At 45.7% G+C, this 18,793-nt stretch overlaps 1 protein-coding gene across 1 annotated transcript in view; it reads left to right on the forward strand.

The window, feature by feature from the left end:
• lars2 (leucyl-tRNA synthetase 2, mitochondrial) overlaps positions 1-18,793 on the forward strand; it is a 93,915-nt gene that overhangs the window by 72,777 nt on the left and 2,345 nt on the right. The window contains 4 exon segments of the mRNA XM_034175187.1: positions 9,817-9,851; positions 9,928-10,004; positions 10,007-10,039; positions 12,678-12,805. Of these exon segments, the coding sequence (XP_034031078.1) occupies positions 9,817-9,851; positions 9,928-10,004; positions 10,007-10,039; positions 12,678-12,805 (273 nt within the window).

An 18,793-nucleotide genomic window follows, 5' to 3' on the forward strand; every position in this document is an offset into this window, starting at 1 on the left:
CTAGATACCAACAATACCCATTTCTTCCAACATTAAATTTATCTTTTTAGTCATTTTTTGAGGTTGAGAGGCTCTATTCCCAGATGAGTTGGTCCTCTGTCTCAATGCCATATTAAGGTCTCCTGCACAAACAAGTAGCCCCTTTGCCTCAGTCACTGCTTTTTCTATTATTTGAATATATTGCTCTGATTTGGAGCTGGGGGGGACATATATGTTGTATAGTGTAAATAATTCTCCATCTAATTTCCCTATTACCATTACATACCTCCCCTCTTTATCCTTGATTGTTGAAATATGTTCAAAAATGACCCTTCCTGTTATTAATATTGCTACTCCTCTTGCATGATTTGATCCATTGGATGAGAAGAAAACATGTTTATAACCTTTCTTTTTAAGTCTCTCATGCTCTAATCCGGCCACGTGTGTCTCTTGCAAAAATGCAACATCAAGTTTTTCCCCCTTCAATTTACTCAATATTTTACTTTGCTTATTGGGGCTCAAAAGCCCATTTACGTTAAGAGTTAAAAAAAATTTAGCATATATGTGTAATAAAAATCTTGATAAGAATATACCCTTTATGTTACACCCTGAACTTGACGGTATGAGTTTCTTGACTGCAATACACATAATACCCACTGTAAACTGAACTATCAAAAACATTAAGAACACCAAACAACATAAAATAAAATGAAATCAGAAAGTCTTCCTTTTCCTCAGGATCCCTGGATACCTGGATGTCTTTGCGGGAAAGTGGGGAGAAAGGTCCCTCCCTATGGTCAGGGCTCCCCCTTGTGGTGAAATGTCTGACCCACATATCCATCCCCCACATTAAGTCCAACAAACTGCGCTGCTTCCGCTAACGCCCAACTGGCCACGTTTAACTAAACAATTTACAAAGGACAGCTAACAAAGCACTCATACCTATATTTTTTCCCTTTTTTACCTTCCTTGTTGAACTATACCCTCTTTCTATTTTCTCGTTGACAAATCTCTCTCTCCTCTGCGGAATTCTTGAAGTCTCTCTTTCGCTCTCCTCTCGATAGTTGATTCACGGCCTCCTGGGCGTACTTGTTGCCATGGGAATGCGTCGTTGATTCTCTCCTCGATGTCCACGTCTGGAGGCGTCTTCATCCTGCCCACTGTCACCTCCAGCCCTCGGGCCCATAACTCCCGCGTAGCGTCCTCAGCGTCATTGTACATTCTTGGCCCATCGCTCCAGTGAATGCGTATCCGCGTAAAAGGTGTTTGGAAACGGATACCCTTTTCCTTGAGTACTCGCTTAATGTCTCCGTATGATCTGCGTTTCTCCATCACCTCCAACGCATAATCATGATCAAAGTAGATCTGTTTATTATTCAGCATTACCTTTGTCTTCCATGCCAGTCTCAAAACTATTTCCTTCACCTCAAACTGCAAAAAATTGACTATTATTGATCGCGGAGGTGAACCTGTCTCAGGTTTACGTGCGGTTGACCTGTGTGTATGCTGGATTTGAAGTGAGGTGCCTTCAGGTAATGGTAACTCCTTGGTGAGGAGATTATTCACAAAAGTCACCATAGAGCCGCTTTCAGTGTCTTCCGGGATTCCATATATGCGAATATTGGATCTTCTTGAATGGGATTCAAGACTGATTACTTTATCTTGTAGTTTTCTTTGCTCTTTCAGCAGCTTGAGTAGCATTTCTCTTGTTACCACGCCACAAGCCTCGAAATCCGCAATGCGCTACTCGGCACTGGCTATGGCTTTGCCGTGTGTTTCCAGAGTGGCTGCTTGATCTATCAGCCTTTGGTTCAAATCTTTAGTAAATACAGCAAGTTCCGCTCTTATGGTTTCTGCGATATCTGCTTTCATGCCCAGGATAGCCTCCCTCATTTCCTTCAAAGTTGGAGAGTCTTTGCTTGAATCTGCCATTGACACGGATAACGCGCCGCCATTTTCATCCTCCTCGTCTTCGAGTTGTTCCTCATGCACAATTTTAGATATATCCTCCTCATTTGTTGTTTTTCTTGGATTCCGCTGTCCTTTTTTGGATTTACCCCCACTCATAATGTCCTCTGTTAAGTTTCAGCGTATTTCTCAAGTTTGGAGGGATGTTTTAAGCCAGTTTTAGACGGAGCGAAACGACTATGCACCCGTCTTGTCGGTAGCCATTCCGGAAGTCCCCAGGTTCAATGTGTTTTTATATCAGTACTTCCTTACTCTGAGCTCTGGAGTTTTTTTTCAAGAAGTTGACGCTCTTGTTCAATAGGCAGACAGATGTCAAACAGGGATTCTCTGTTGATGAAAAGGTGGAAATATGCAACATAACAGAGGACACCGTTACCAGACTCGACTGTTACTGTGTCAGAGTGTATAACGCCATGACCAAAGGGCCTCTTACAGAAGAAATGCTGAACTACTGTGAAACTGCAGGTATCAGCTACACAGCTCACCAGAACCAGGCAAAAAGCAAAAGCTAAAGGGAAAGAGTGCTGAGGAAAACCTTGAGAACCTGAAGAAAGAGAGAGAACTTCTATACAAGATATGTGGATGTGTCTAAAAGGAGACTGACAACTTTGTAGAATAATAAGAGAATACTGAAGGTCAACAGCATTGGTAAAAGGCAAACGTACTGAAGAGACAAGTAAAAGAAAAGTGAGAGCACTTGCTAATCCTAAAGAGTAAAATTGATAAGAAGGTTATGACACATGATGAAAGATTTGAACATGAAAATACGGGGTCAAACTGTTCTGACAAGGAAATCCAGTAAGTTTGATGCTTATTGGATGAGAAATGAAAAATTGAGGAACTCAAGGATTATAACTCTCAAGAAATTACCCAGGGCTGGCTGACATTTAAGCGTTCATTGGACTTTTATAGAACAAGTTGATGGTTTATGTGCACATTTTTGTCATAATAGGTCAGAAGGTTGTTGAGATTGGGTTGTCAGGTTGGTTCTATTTGATGGTGAATGAAGGGAAATGTTTTCCATTTGACTATCTGCCGTACAGTTTTATTTCCTGTAATAAATTCAATTTATTTCTGCGGTCACCCAAGGCTGTCCACTAAAAATATCTAGACCTTCGTAACCTTCCTGGTATTAATGACATTTACTGTAGTGGTACAGAGTAGCAGTACATAAAATTTTTTAAATGTCATTGAATTTGTACTTAAAATGTACTGATAACATGGTGTTTGTTGTGAAGGTGTAGGAACACGGATCCACAACAGGGGGCGTTAAATGAACGGACAATGGATAAGCCAAACAGTAACAATTTAATGTTGTGAAGTGCACAACGGAATACAGACAAACAGTTTTGGTACCACAGACAATTATATGTAGCGTGACGTGTGGGCAGGCTTGAGGATAGGAGACGTCCGTCCCGAACCGAGCCGGATCCCACACGGCCTTCACCGCTAATGGATCTGAAGAACACCGGAGCCGCCAAGTCCTGGTTCCCCAGGTGGCCACCGTCTCCAGCTGTCAGACTTGGTACTGCTGGCAAAGAACAGAAACAGTATTGATGAGTGTGAGTTCGCACACTCAGTAATCCCACAGTCTGTGTTCTTTTGGGAGGGAGCACCTCCACCTCCAATCACACACTCGTGCAGCTCCTGTCTAACCACTTATCTGGTTGGAGTGTGAAGCGAAGCCGTCGCTGATCACACCAAACACCAATCCCTCAGATAAGGCACACCACAGGAAAACGGCTGCAAAGAAGTTCAGACTCTAAGTCAGAGTTAAGTGTAGCAGGAGAAATTAACCTCTCTAGTGGCTGATTTCTCGGCGGGGAGGTGGAGTTGTAGTCCGGCCTTTATGGTGGTGGTGGTGATGAACTGTGGATGAGTGACAGCTGGTGCTGATGATGAGTGACAGCTGTCACTCCTGGTTGCTCCAACGCCCTCTCGTGCTTGAAGCCCGCACTTCAAGCAGGGCACCATCTGGTGATGGTGGGCCAGCAGTACCTCCTCTTCAGCGACCCACACAACAGGACCCCCCCCCCAACGGGTGCCTCCTGGCGCCCGACCAGGCTTGTCTGGGTGACGGGTGTAGAAGTCGGCCAGGAGGCCCGGGTCCAGGATGAAGCTCCTCTTCACCCAGGAGCGCTCTTCGGGTCCATAATCCTCCCAGTCCACCAGATACTGAAACCCCCGGCCCTTTCGACGGACGTCCAGGAGCCTGCGCACGGTCCAGACAGGCTCTCCATCTATGATCCGGGCAGGAGGCGGCGCCGGTCCGGGGGTGCAGAGAGTTGATGTGTGGTAGGGTTTGATTCGTGAAACATGGAACACTGGATGAATCCACAGTGAAGCTGGTAGCTTCAGCTTCACTGCGGCCGGACTGAGGACTTTAAGTATAGAAAATGGTCCAATGAACCTGTCCTTTAATTTTTGGGATTCTACCTGTAGTGGAATGTCCTTCGTGGATAGCTTCGTGTCTGCATGGGCCTTAGCCCTCGTCCGGGCCTTGAGCAGGGCAGAGCGGACGGTACGCCACACCCGACGGCACATCCTCAGATGGGCCTGGACCAAGGGCACCCCGACCTCTCCCTCCACTAGCGGGAACAATGGGTGCTGGTACCCCAAACACACCTCAAATGGGGAGAGGCCATTAGCCGATAATACCTGGCTATTATGAGCGTACTCGATCCAGGCCAGATGGTCACTCCAGGCCGTCGGGTGCGCGGAGGTCACGCAGCGGAGGGCCTGCTCCAGTTCCTGATTCATCCGCTCTGCCTGCCCGTTCGTCTGAGGATGGTACTCAGACGAGAGACTTACGGTGGCCCCCAGTTCCCTGCAGAAGCTCCTCCAGACCTGGGGGGAGAACTGAGGACCACGATCTGAGACAATGTCCGATGGAATCCCATGCAGACGCACGACATGGTGGACCAGGAAGTCTGCAGTCTCCTGGGCCATCGGGAGCTTCGGGAGGGCCACGAAGTGGGCCGCCTTGGAAAACTGGTCCACTATCTTGAGGATGGTGGTCTTGCCCTGAGACGGCGAGGGGCCGTGATGAAGTCCAGGCTGATGTGAGACCAGGGGCGATGAGGCACGGGCAAAGGCTGGAGGAGGCCCTGGGTCTTTTGATGGTTCGCTTTGCCAGGACGGCAGCTCTTGCTTCTGGTGGGACGTATAGTCTGTTCTTTGGGCCGGTCCCCGGGTCCAGGTTCCGTGTCAGGGCCTCCCGGATGGTCTTCTCCACGTCCCAGGTGAGGGTGGCCACGACAGTGGACTCGGGGATGATTGTTTCGGTTGGGTCTGACAGCTCGGTCCTGACCTCCTCTTCGAGCACCCATGACAGGGCGTCAGATCGTTGGTTCTTCGTCCCGGGGCGGTATGTGATCCGAAGTCAAAACGCCCCGAAGAACAGTGACCGCGGGCCTGCCTGGGGTTCAGACGCTTGGCGGTCCGAATGCACTCCAGGTTCCGATGGTCAGTGAAAACCGTGAACGGTACCGAAGCTCCCTCCAACAGGTGTCTCCACTCCTCCAGAGCCTCCTTCACTGCAAGAAGTTCCCGATTGCCGACGTCATAATTCCTTTCAGCCGGGGTCAACCTGCGGGAAAAATAGGCACATGGGTGGAGAACCTTGTCGGACTCCCTGCTCTGGGACAGCACGGCTCCTATCCCTGAGTCAGAGGCGTCCACTTCGACTATAAACTGGCGACTTGGATCGGGCTGCACCAGAACTGGTGCAGTCGAGAACCGGCGTTTCAACTCCCTAAACGCGGCTTCGTACTGATCCGACCAGGTAAAGGGGACCTTTGTGGAGGTCAGGGCTGTCAGGGGACTATCCACCTGACTATAGCCCTTGATGAACCTCCGGTAAAAATGAGCAAACCGAGGAACTGTTGTAGTTTCCTACGGTTTGGTGATTGGGGGCCAATCTCTCACCGCCGCTACCTTGGCCAGATCAGGGGCGACGGAGTTGGAGGAGATTATGAACCCCAGGAAGGACAAAGAAGTACGGTGGAACTCGCGCTTCTCGCCCTTCACAAACAGCCGGTTCTCCAACAACCGCTGCAGGACCTGACGTACATGCGTAACATGAGTCTCAGCATCCGGGGAAAAGATGAGTATATCGTCAAGATATACAAAGACAAACCGATGCAGGAAGTCCCGCAAGACATCGTTTACCAAAGCTTGGAACGTCGCGGGGGCGTTAGTGAGGCCGAACGGCATGCCCAGGTACTCAAAGTGACCTAACGGGGTGTTAAATGCCGTCTTCCATTCGTTTCCCTTCCGGATCTGAACCAGGTGGTACGCATTCCTAAGATCCAGTTTTGTGAATATTTGGGCTCCATGCAGGGGCGTGAACACTGAATCTAACAGGGGCAGAGAGTATCGGTTGCGAACCGTGATTTCGTTCATCCCCCTGTAATCAATGCAGGGACGTAGTCCGCCGTCTTTCTTGCCCACAAAAAAGAAACCAGCACCCATCGGGGAGGTGGAATTCCGGATCAGCCCGGCAGCCTATGAGTCCCAGATGTAGGTCTCCATTGATTCTCGCTCAGGACGTGAGAGGTTGTACAGCCTGCTGGCCGGGTACTCAACGCCCGGGATCAAATCAATGGCACAATCATACGGACGGTGCGGGGGAAGGGTGAGCGCCAGATCTTTGCTGAAAAAGTCAGCAAGATCGTGGTACTCACTTGGCACCGCCGTCAGATTGCGGGGGACTTTACCTCCTCACTAGCTGTCACACCAGGCGGAACCGAGGATCCGAGACATTCCCGGTGGCAGGTTTCGCTCCACTGAGCCACAACCCCAGACGGCCAATCAATCCGGGGATTGTGTTTATCATCCAAGGATAACCCAATATCACACGGAGGCAGAAGGTGTTACATAAAACACAATCTCCTCCCTGTGATTACCAGACACCACCAATGTCCACTGGCTGTGTTCTGGTGTGTGATTAATGGAAGAAGGGTGCCATCTAGTGTCCGTGCCTTCAAAGGTTGAAGGTAGAGCCACTAGAGGGAGCCCGACTTCCTTGCCCATCTGCTGTCCAGCAGATTCCCCTCCGACCCCGTGTCCACCAGTGCTGGGGCATGAAGGGTTAGATCCCCACTCAGGATCGTGACTGGGTGGCCGCGTGGGTATTGTGACCCACCCTTAGCCCAGTCTCTAAGGACGAGTGCTGCTGTATTGACCGTTTGGGGCATTTTTTCTGTGTGTGCTCGGTTGAGCTGCAGAGAAAACACTCCCCACGGACCATCCTCCTTTGTCTCTGATCTGATCTCCTTTGGCCCTGCTTGTTTCCATAGCAACGTCAGCAGGGGGAGCTGTCGTCACATGGAGTGCCCTGGCTGTGGAGCGTGGGAAGTCGGCTCCCTTTCGGACCCGGGAGGAAGAGGGACGGCTTGTGGCTGACCACGCCCTTCGTCTCGCTCCTGTCGGTGTTCTGTTAATCGGTTGTCTAACCATATAACCAGGTCGATAAGCCCGTCTAAATCCCGCGGCTCGTCCTTCGCCACCAGGTGCTCCTTAAGGACCAGAGACAGTCCGTTTACAAAGGCGGCACGGAGCGCAACAGCATTCCAGCCGGCTCGCGCTGCCGCAATGCGGAAGTCGACTGCATACTTAGCTGCGCTCCGACACCCCTGCCTGATTGACAGCAGCAAGTTCGAAGCAGATTCGCCTCTATGGGGGTGATCAAAAACCTGCTTGAACTCCCTCACAAACCCAGTATACGTCGTTAGGAGCCGTGAATTCTGCTCCCAGAGCGCCGTAGCCCAGGCGCATGCCTCTCCTCGAAGCAGATTTATTACGTAAGCCACCCGGCTGGCGTCTGACGCGTACATGACGGGATGCTGTGAAAAGACGAGCGAGCACTGCATTAAGAAGTCCGCGCACGTCTCGACACAGCCTCCGTACGGCTCCGGAGGGCTTATGTAAGCTACAGGGGACGGTGGGGGGGTTCGCTCCGGAGGGCTTATGTAAGCTACAGGGGACGGTGGGGGGGTTCATTGAACGACCAGTGGAATGTCTGTTTCAGGCCTCCGGTCAGCAGGGGGAGGTGCTGCAGCAGCACCCTGAGCCTGCACTTCCACCTTGGCGGTGAGAGCCTCCATCCTTCGATTGAGAATCACATTCTGCTCAATGACTAAGTCCAGCCGAGCAGTGAAAGCGGTTAAGATTTGCTGCAGCTCACCTAACACGCCTCCTGCTGACGCTTGTGCACCTCGCTCTTCCATTGGCTGTTCAAGCGATGGTTGACGCCCCTCGGGATCCATGACGCTGGCCGAGAAAATCCTGTTGTGAAGGTGTAGGAACACGGACCCACAACAGGGGGCGGTTAAATGATACGGACAATGGATAAGCCAAACAGTAACAATTTAATGTTGTGAAGTGCACAACAGAATACAGACAAACAGTTTTGGTACCACAGACAATTATATGTAGCGTGACGTGTGGGCAGGCTTGAGGATAGGAGACATCTGTCCCGAACCGAGCCGGATCCCACATGGCCTTCACCGCCAACGGATCTGAAGAACACCGGAGCCGCCAAGTCCTGGATCCCCAGGTGGCCACCGTCTCCAGCTGTCAGACCTGGTACTGCTGGCAGAGAACAGAAACAGTATTGATGAGTGTGCGTTCGCACACTCAGTAATCCCACAGTCTGTGTTCTTTTGGGAGGGAGCACCTCCACCTCCAATCACACACTCGTGCAGCTCCTGTCTAACCACTTATCTGGTTGGAGTGTGAAGCGAAGCCGTCGCTGATCACACCAAACACCAATCCCTCAGATAAGGCACACCACAGGAAAACGGCTGCAAAGAAGTTCAGACTCTAAGTCAGAGTTAAGTGTAGCAGAGAAATTACCTCTCTAGTGTCTGATTTCTTGGCGGGGAGGGTGGAGTTTGTAGTCCGGCCTTTATGGTGGTGGTGATGAACTGTGGATGAGTGACAGCTGGTGCTGATGATGAGTGACAGCTGTCACTCCCGGTTGCTCCGACGCCCTCTCGCTTGAAGCCCGCACTTCAAGCAGGGCGCCATCTGGTGGTGGTGGGCCAGCAGTACCTCCTCTTCAGCAGCCCACACAACAGTGTTAAATAGTCTCATAGTGGCAGGTGTAGCCAGTAGGGGACAGTAAGGGTAGAAAAAAAGAAAAAAAAACAGGTTTTCACAGTGTTCATCTCCCTATGTCTCCCTATGATAAGATATGTTGCGTCCCTCATGGTAAGCTGTCTTCTCTGAACTACAGCAAGGTATCAGAGCACAGTCCAATGAAATGACAAATCCATCTACTCCCATCCATCCCTGAGCATCCAACGTAACCGGAAACCCTCCGAGTTAAATAGACTGGATGTTAATTGATTTGAAATCCTCTCAGTCCCGTTTGGCACTTTATAATAGCCTCCTTTTACAGCCTGGAGTCTCTCTCCAGCACTCAGGGCCTATTGCTTGTAAAAGAGCTCAGGATGTTTGTCCCAACCCCTCAAAACCGAGACTGTCCTTTGATCCGGTCTTGATTATCGACCTCCATCCCAAAGGTCAATTCCAAACGAGTTCTTCTTCCGAGAAGGCTTAGCAGTGGAATGCTCGCATGCATGCTGCTTTGTGGCTTCAGCTTCATACACATGGTGTTGACGGTGGGAGGGTCCCCTCCTCTGCTCTGTCATTGTGTTGTAGTAATTCTTTGAGGGAACAGACAGCTTCAATGTATTCCACTGTGCAGGCGACCTATCTGAACGCAGCCTTGACCATGAAAGGCAGCACATAAATCGACATACTGTGTAAAAGGGCAGACTTCATAGCGTTTTACCGTCAACTGTTTATTCTTTGTTTCAGGTGACGTATCAACTTCAACAACCAACTTCCATTTAAATGCAGCCATTTTCTCGTCTGATGGGACTGTCCAACACGCTGTTTGTGAGTGCACGCAAATAACAATTACCTGTTTCCCTGAGCGCAATCACAATTCCGACCTGTGTGTTGTTTCAGAATGCGGACACTCAGGGTGGTGCAGCACAGCACAGAGTTTGAGGAAGCTCTCGCTACGCTGGTTGTCATGACAGCACCATGGCCCCTCACCTGGCATCTGAACTTTGGGCAGGTTGGTGTATGTGATTATGCTTAAATCACTAACGTACCTATTATACAGTAACTTTAGAACTTCAGACTCATAGTTCAAAGTGGAAAAGTGAGTATAATTGAGCAATTATCTGTTCTGTGTTAAACTTGCAGACATCGTGCAGAATTTTTAAATTGTTTTGAAGTCTGAATATGTTGCACGTAGCTGTGTTTTGCCAGTGAACATTCTAAACCCCTCATGATAAGAAGGTGAAAATTGACTTCATTTAGTCAGCTTATAATGTGCCAAATCCACACAGAAGGTTGCCTCAAGGCGCCTCACACAGAGCAGTTCAAATAAAATTTAGAGTAAATAAAAAAAAATAAAATACACAAGTAAAAGAATAAACAGATAAAAAATAAAAGCTTGTGTCATAAGAAAGAGAAATAAAATACTTGACTTAAAAATGTCAACAGAACTCTGGCTGCCTCACAGTCGCAGGGAGAGTTCCTCTGTTCCACAGAGTGGGTTGCACGATAAGAAAAAGCTTTTGACCCACTGACTTCTTCACCCTGGGAACACACAATAGTCCCGCGTCCTGCGACCGCAGAACCCAGGCTGGCACGTAGGGTTTGACCAAATCGGCCAGATAAGAAGGGCCCAGTCCATGAACATTTTAAGGTAATAGAAAGACCTTAAATCTGCTCTTACAGAGACAGGAAGCCAGTGCCAAAGATGCCAGAATGGGTGTCATATGTTCAAACCCTTCTGCTTTGTGTCAAAAGTCGGGTAGCAGCGTTCTGAACCAGGTGAAAGACCCTAATGCGGGACTGAGGTAACCCTGAAAATAGGACCTTACATAATCCAATCTAGAAGAACAAAAAGCATGAATCAGGACTTGTGCTTTCAATATCAGTTCCTTGCCCTACAGTTAGTGTGTGTCAGACACTTGGTCATGTAGTGGAGCAGATAACTGTAACATTCGTTAATTTCTGGAAACGAGCACCAATTTGGCACACATGCTCCTTAGACATTACTTTGTTGAAAAAACAGATTGGCCACTTGAATTTTCAATAGGCAGCCAGGTAGGGGTCAATTGAAGAATTACACAGGGGTGAAAATTTAAAGATGCTCCAATCATATTGACAACTAGACCACATTATTTTGACTGATCACAAAGATTCCAAAAAGGTATAGTTTGGACTATCTGTGACTGAATGTTATGGGGTAAAAACAGCAAGAATGGTGACAAAGGTCAATTTCAGTTTGTACAGTGGTTTTAAAAGTTAAATTTGCTCTAATTTTGGTAAAAAGTGGTGCAAAATATGGTTAATATGTTTTTAAAAAGGAATAGTTTGCACCCTGTGTCATGCTTTGTTATCACGTTATGGGGTAACATATGTCACATGTCCTATAATCCAATGGACGTCAACATTGACATTTATTCTGCACACTAACCATGCAACACAGTCAAAACTATTACACTTATTAATCCTATTAGCTCAACCAGTGTTGCAAGTAGCAATACAGGAAGGCCGCTGTGAAAGACATTGGACTGAAATAAATCATGTGAACTTCGGTTCTGTTAATCGGTCAAGCACAGAGGAAAACTCACGGTGACCGTGTCCTTTATAATCTATACTTAAATTCTGTGCACACCAAGTAGCCATGAGCTGGCCCTGGGAAATGGCCGTCAAATAACAGCTTTCACCATTGTCCCACACTCACTGTCGCTCTTTCCACATGGCCTAAACATCATGTTGTCATTGATTAATGGAGAAATTGAAGCGCTTGACTTCATGCAGCTGATGCCACAAATGAAATCTATTATAACTGCTGTCATTAGTAAATGAGATGCAGAGGCATGAAAGCTCATAATTTATAATATAATTAATCGTGCAGCCTTAAGAGAAAGCGTGACCATGGCACGTTTTTTTTTAATTTGCATGACCATTTAAACGTTCTTCACAAAGCAAATTTGAAAGTAGATTTTTGCTGAATAGGCTGTAACATCCTTTAGCTAAAACTGAAATTGAAGCTCTTTGCGGAGTACAGAAAACAATAGAAGGAGGATTTAGCATCCGTGACATGTGGAAGCTTTGCCCTCATGGTGGCCCTATAGGACATCCCCTTATTGTTGATGACACACACAAGCAGAGCAGAGTGCGATCCCAGAAGACAGCCACAGTGAGAGAGCTCAGCATGTGATCTTCCCAAATGTGATGAGAAGAAGTTAGCTTTTCTTTTATTTCCACCAGAGTGATTTGTTTGTGTTTTTGATAAGCAGGACATAATGTGTGCATGTTCCTCTGGTGATCTCAGACATGTACTTTTCACTCACTGTTATTTGTAAAACAGTGCAGGATAGAGGAAGTTCACATCCTTCCCTTGAGTCAGGAAGGGGCGGGGCTGTGCGGGTAGCCGGGTTGTTTCAAGAGATTATTGTTATTATTTGTCAGTAAAAAGTAAAAACGGTTTGAACAAAAGGGTGCAGAAAAATGATTTTCTTGCATTATGGTAGTCAGAGATCCACAGGTTTGGTCCCCTCTGTTGCACTTTCACACTGTGTTTTCCTCCTCACCCTGCATCTCTCAGGGTTTAACACACACATGCACGCATACACGTACACGGCACAGTGCCACGGCAGGTGGCTAATATTGTTGCCTGTGTTTTCTCACAGGTCTTTGCCATGTGAGAAACCCCATCACGTCGCTTGTTCTGCGTGGAGGAGACGTGCTGCAGCAGCCCTGGCCGACTGTGGACCCCGAGTACCTCATAACTCCAGACTATGTGGAGCTGTCTGTATTGGTAGGAGCACTCACATCACACCCTTCACATGCACAGTGATTTACAGAGTCTGTGCACATCATCTTTGACTTCTTTTGCACTTTTACAACAACAGCAACAACAAAGATTTTTGATTGCAGTCAGTGTGCAGAAAAGCCTAGAACAGCACTTTTATAGGCCAAAAATGCAACACCTTACAATGTGGGAAAGAAATTATTTTGAATAAAAACAACCTGGTGCTCTGTCCTGTTTATGCTGTCCCAAAATCTGGTTTTCTGAAAATAATAATTGTTTTTCCTGGTTGTCTGCCTGGGTAGTTGCCATCCAGGACCCAAGGTGGTTGCATGGAGTCATGGATGTAAAGCTTGACAATTGTTTTTTCCCTTGTATGAGTCACAAATTGCTGCTTCCATTCACCCCCCACCCCCAGCAATTATCCATATCGCATATAGTCACCTACGACCCAACATAGGGGTGCACTAGTATTATTGCATTATTTTGCTGATTTGTGGTGAGCTGTACTTCCATGTAGTTGCTTTGTAACCTGCACAGTGTTCATAAAGCGAACATTAAAAATACAGTAAGTGTAAACCAGGCTGGACAAATTGATTAATAAATGCAGGGTGACACCCCAGAACCCATAAAAATTGTAATAAATCCTTTGATGGACTTTGTCTATTGTTCCAATCGTCTTCCCCAACATGTGTTCTTCAACCAAGGAAAAGACATTTTTTTGGGTTCTGGGTTTTTTGGGAGTCACCCTGTAATCAACACACCTATACTCAACAAAAATATAACGCAACACTTTTGGTTTTGCTCCCATTTTGTATGAGATGAACTCAAAGATCTAAAACTTTTTCCACATACACAATATCACCATTTCCCTCAAATATTGTTCACAAACCAGTCGAAATCTGTGATAGTGAGCACTTCTCCTTTGCTGAGATAATCCATCCCACCTCACAGGTGTGCCATACCAAGATGCTGATTAGACACCATGATTAGTGCACAGGTGTGCCTTAGACTGCCCACAATAAAAGGCCACTCTGAAAGGTGCAGTTTGTTTTATTGGGGGGGGGATACCAGTCAGTATCTGGTGTGACCACCATTTGCCTCATGCAGTGCAACACATCTCCTTCGCATCATCCGTGAAGAGAACACCTCTCCAATGTGCCAAATGCCAGCGAATGTGAGCATTTGCCCACTCAAGTTGTTTACGACGATGAACTGGAGTCAGGTCGAGACCCCGATGAGGACGACAAGCATGCAGATGAGCTTCCCTGATACGGTTTCTGACAGTTTGTGCAGAAATTCTTTGGTTATGCAAACTGATTGTTTCAGCAGCTGTCCGAGTGGCTGGTCTCAGACGATCTTGGAGGTGAACATGCTGGATGTGGAGGTCCTGTGCTGGTGTGGTTACACGTGGTCTGCGGTTGTGAGGCTGGTTGGATGTACTGCCAAATTCTCTGAAACGCCTTTGGAGACGGCTTATGGTAGAGACATGAACATTCAATACATGAGCAACAGCTCTGGTTGACATTCCTGCTGTCAGCATGCCAACTGCACGCTCCCTCAAATCTTGCGACATCTGTGGCATTGTGCTGTGTGATAAAACTGCACCTTTCAGAGTGGCCTTTTATTGTGGGCAGTCTAAGGCACACCTGTGCACTAATCATGGTGTCTAATCAGCATCTTGATATGGCACACCTGTGAGGTGGGATGGATTATCTCAGCAAAGGAGAAGTGCTCACTATCACAGATTTCGACTGGTTTGTGAACAATATTTGAGGGAAATGGTGATATTGTGTATGTGGAAAAAGTTTTAGATCTTTGAGTTCATCTCATACAAAATGGGAGCAAAACCAAAAGTGTTGCGTTTATATTTTTGTTGAGTGTATATCCCGCTGATTGTACTTCTCCTGAAGTTCAAGTTCCCAAGTTCCTCACGCTTGACATGGCGGTCGTAAAACATCCTATAGCCATCGTCACATTTGTGTTTCTTGATTCTTTCATTTGTCCAACCACAGTCACTATTCAGGTAAGCATAAACATCGCTAACATTTAACAATGCTAAGTGTTTGAAAGTCTTCAGTTAATTCAAAATGCTGCAGCTAGAGTACTGACGGGGACTAGAAGGAGAGAGCATATCTCACCCATATTGGCCTCTCTTCATTGGCTTCCTGTTAATTCTAGAATAGAATTTAAAATTCTTCTTCTTACTTATAAGGTTTTGAATAATCAGGTCCCATCTTATCTTAGGGACCTCATAGTACCATATCACCCCAATAGAGCATTTCGCTCTCAGACTGCAGGCTTACTTGTAGTTTCTAGGGTTTGTAAGAGTAGAATGGGAGGCAGAGCCTTCAGCTTACAGGCTCCTCTCCTGTGGAATCAGCTCCCAATTCGGATTAGGGAGACAGACACCCTCTCTACTTTTAAGATTAGGCTTAAAACGTTCCTTTTTGCTAAAGCTTATAGTTAAGGCTGAATCAGGTGACCCTGAACCATCCCTTAGTTATGCTGCTATAGACTTAGACTGCTGGGGGGTTCCCATGATGCACTGAGTGTTTCTTTCTCTTTTTGCTCTGTATGCACCACTCTGCATTTAATCATTAGTGATTGATCTCTGCTCTCTTCCACTGCATGTCTTTTTTTTTATTCTCTCCCCTCAGCCCCAACCAGTCCCAGCAGAAGACTGCCCCTCCCTGAGCCTGGTTCTGCTGGAGGTTTCTTCCTGTTAAAAGGGAGTTTTTCCTTCCCACTGTTGCCAAGTGCTTGCTCACAGGGGGTCGTTTTGATCGTTGGGGTTTTTCTGTAATTATTGTATGGCTTTTGCCTTACAATATAAAGCGCCTTGGGGCAACTGTTTGTTGTGATTTGGCGCTATATAAATAAAATTGATTGATTGATTGATTGAAAGTCCCGTGTCCACGGCACAGCTGCCCGTTGCGATCACGAACACGCTGGCACTTCCTGTCCAAGCCTTCAAGGTCAAACTCTTCTAAAATCAGATAAACTTGTGCAGCTTTCGCTTTTAGACACAATTAGAAATTAAACATGGTTTCAGGTGCTGCAAAGCGAAACTGTTGACTGTGTGACAATGACCGGATGTTCAGCTGTCTGCGAACAAAATAGCAAGATGTTGAAGACACATTCTGGATCAATTTTGCTTATATGCGATGGCAAAGGCTATACGCCCAACCGTTGGGCAAATAAATATAATGTCTTACCTTATTCACCCAACTGTTGGGCAGATAAGTCATACATTGAGCGTTACATGCACAACCGTTGGGCAGATAAATATAATGTCTTATCTTATTCGCCCAACTGTGATCGTGTATTTGACATGTTTTGTGCATCTAAACTACATTTTTTACACCACTTTTTTAAGTCTCTATTGCGACGTATGTTTGACACATTTAATGACGCCGTCTTTAATTATTGCGAAAACACCGCAATGGATGAAAACAGACAAACTTCATAAGCATTTTGAACGGAAGCCTGTTAACGACGACGAAACAGTTTTTGAACAAAATGCTGCTTGTTGGCTGTAAGATGGCGTTAGTTTGAAACTGTTCCCTTGGTGTGATGAACCAAACAGAACCGCTTTAGGTCACAGCTTCTGCGCGGGCTGGGAACCCTCCCACAGCCGGCGAGAAAATATCCACCTTTTTTCCCTCCTGCGTTGAAACCGGAAGTGAGCTTACAAGCGCCCTCATTGGTTGGTTGTGGGCGTATATGCTCGCGAATTTACTTTATTGACCCAACGGCTGGGCGTATAGCCACTCTCATATGTGATACCGAGAATTAAGGGGGTAACACACAAGTGACAAATCATGACAATTCCTATTAATATACTCTGATTTTCACCATTTTGAAAAATAAATACATTTTCTCTACCTGTTGTGGATGCAGATCAAAATGTAATGTTTTCTATTTCTCATTGCATCATCTTTTTCACCAACTTTTAGCCTTTTTTTTTTATCAAACCAACTAATGCATGTGAGTTAAAACATTTTGCTTCCATTATTATATCCCCAGCAAACAGACGTTTGAGGGGTTATATGAACCTGTCCGTCTGTCCATGAGTCTTGTGATCGCAACTCCACCCAAATTGTTTAGCAGATTTCATTGACACACCCCACAATGATCACACAGCATATGAATATATGTATAAATGAAATTAATTCCAGTTTGGCATCTTCAAGGGGAGAGTATTAACTTTGTTATTAACTCCGCCAACAAAGTTGGGCAAAGTTTGTTTCACTCCTTATTTGTTTTTGAACAGCCTGTAACCCACAATTTTTCATATATCTTTATGATTTTTTTTTTACAGAGGATTCATATCCTGATAGGCAAGAACTGATTAAATTTTCAAGTTCAAACTCAGGAAAAATCTTGGAAAATTGGAAAACTCCCTTTCCTTTAACATTGAACGAATGTTCAAAATTCATAACTCTGTCAAAAAGATCGAATGCCTTTCATATATATCGACTGACAAAGTTTGATCTGGATCTGATCCAGATTACAGATTTTGTGGCCATTTAAATCTAGCATTGAAACCCCCATTTAATCTATGTACATTATATCTTAATCAGATGTGCCCCAATCACTCTCATATTTGAAAGTGAGGTGCAGACTGGCACTCATGATCACCTGACAGTTTGACCCGGTGTAACAGTTTATCTTGCCCCCTGGATAACTTACCCTCCCACACTGGATATTTTCAGATATCCAAGGTGGATATCTGATATCTTCAAGATATGTTTGTTAATAGAGTATAACAGTTGTTCTATCCTGATTGGGCCATATGAAGGTTTGGGTTAATCAGTGCTGCCCTGTAGGAATGTTGCCTGGTGGGGGGGTACTGTTACACCGGATATGATTCGGATTCTGGATTTTGTGGACATTTGAATTTAATATTGAAAAGCCCATTTTGTGTATATTTTGCATTATATCTCAATCAAAATTGCCTCAGCCACTCTCATTTTTCTCTTATGGATTTACCTACACCACCAAAATTGGATAGAGGTTCCAATTTTATGCCTGTTTGTCTGTCTTCCAGTTAACAGTCGGAAACCAAGTGCCAAAAAGCAATGACAAATTGTACATAGCAGAGATAACCAATGTTCTGTAAAAATTAAACTCAACAAAAATATAAACGCAACACTTTTGGTTTTGCTCCCATTTTGTATGAGATGAACTCAAAGATCTAAAACATTTTCCACATACACAATATCACCATTTCCCTCAAATATTGTTCACAAACCAGTTTAAATCTGTGATAGTGAGCACTTCTCCTTTGCTGAGATAATCCATCCCACCTCACAGGTGTGCCATATCAAGATGCTGATTAGACACCATGATTAGTGCACAGGTGTGCCTTAGACTGCCCACAATAAAAGGCCACTCTGAAAGTATATCTGAAAAACACTTCAGAAACTTGTGAAATAGAAAATTGTGAAAGTTTTGTGTTGGACTGTGTTATATTACAAGGTAGTTCACTATACTTCTGTTCCTTGTGAATTGAAGGCTGTAAGCATTAAATAACATCATCATCAAGCTGAAGCCTCAAAAATGACTGCTGAGGTCAAATTACTATTTTTCTTAATTAGCATTTATTATTGGTGCATGCACGTGTATATTTTTAAATGCAGTAACATTTTGTTCCTCACTGTTTCAACACAAAGTCTTTCGTCTGTGATTACATTCACAGTCTGTAATTTTACAGAGAGCCTATGATTAGCCTTTGTGTTTGCTCGAGGTTTATACGTCTGCATGTCAAGTGGTGTGCTTCAAGCAAAATAAACTAGTGGCTCAATAACTGAAAGCCATGAACAGAGTTACTGTGCTATTTTTGACTCACTCTCATTTCTTGGCTCTTCTATCTCTCGAGTGTTCCAATCAATCAAACACTGAAAGGTAGCGTGTGTGTCTGTTTCATCAGAAAACAAACACTTATTGTGCATATGCTCTTAAGTCACTGTAGATAGAAACAGAGAGATTGTT

Source organism: Thalassophryne amazonica, chromosome 7 (assembly GCF_902500255.1).
Source record: "Thalassophryne amazonica chromosome 7, fThaAma1.1, whole genome shotgun sequence".
NCBI classification, from domain to species: domain Eukaryota; kingdom Metazoa; phylum Chordata; class Actinopteri; order Batrachoidiformes; family Batrachoididae; genus Thalassophryne; species Thalassophryne amazonica.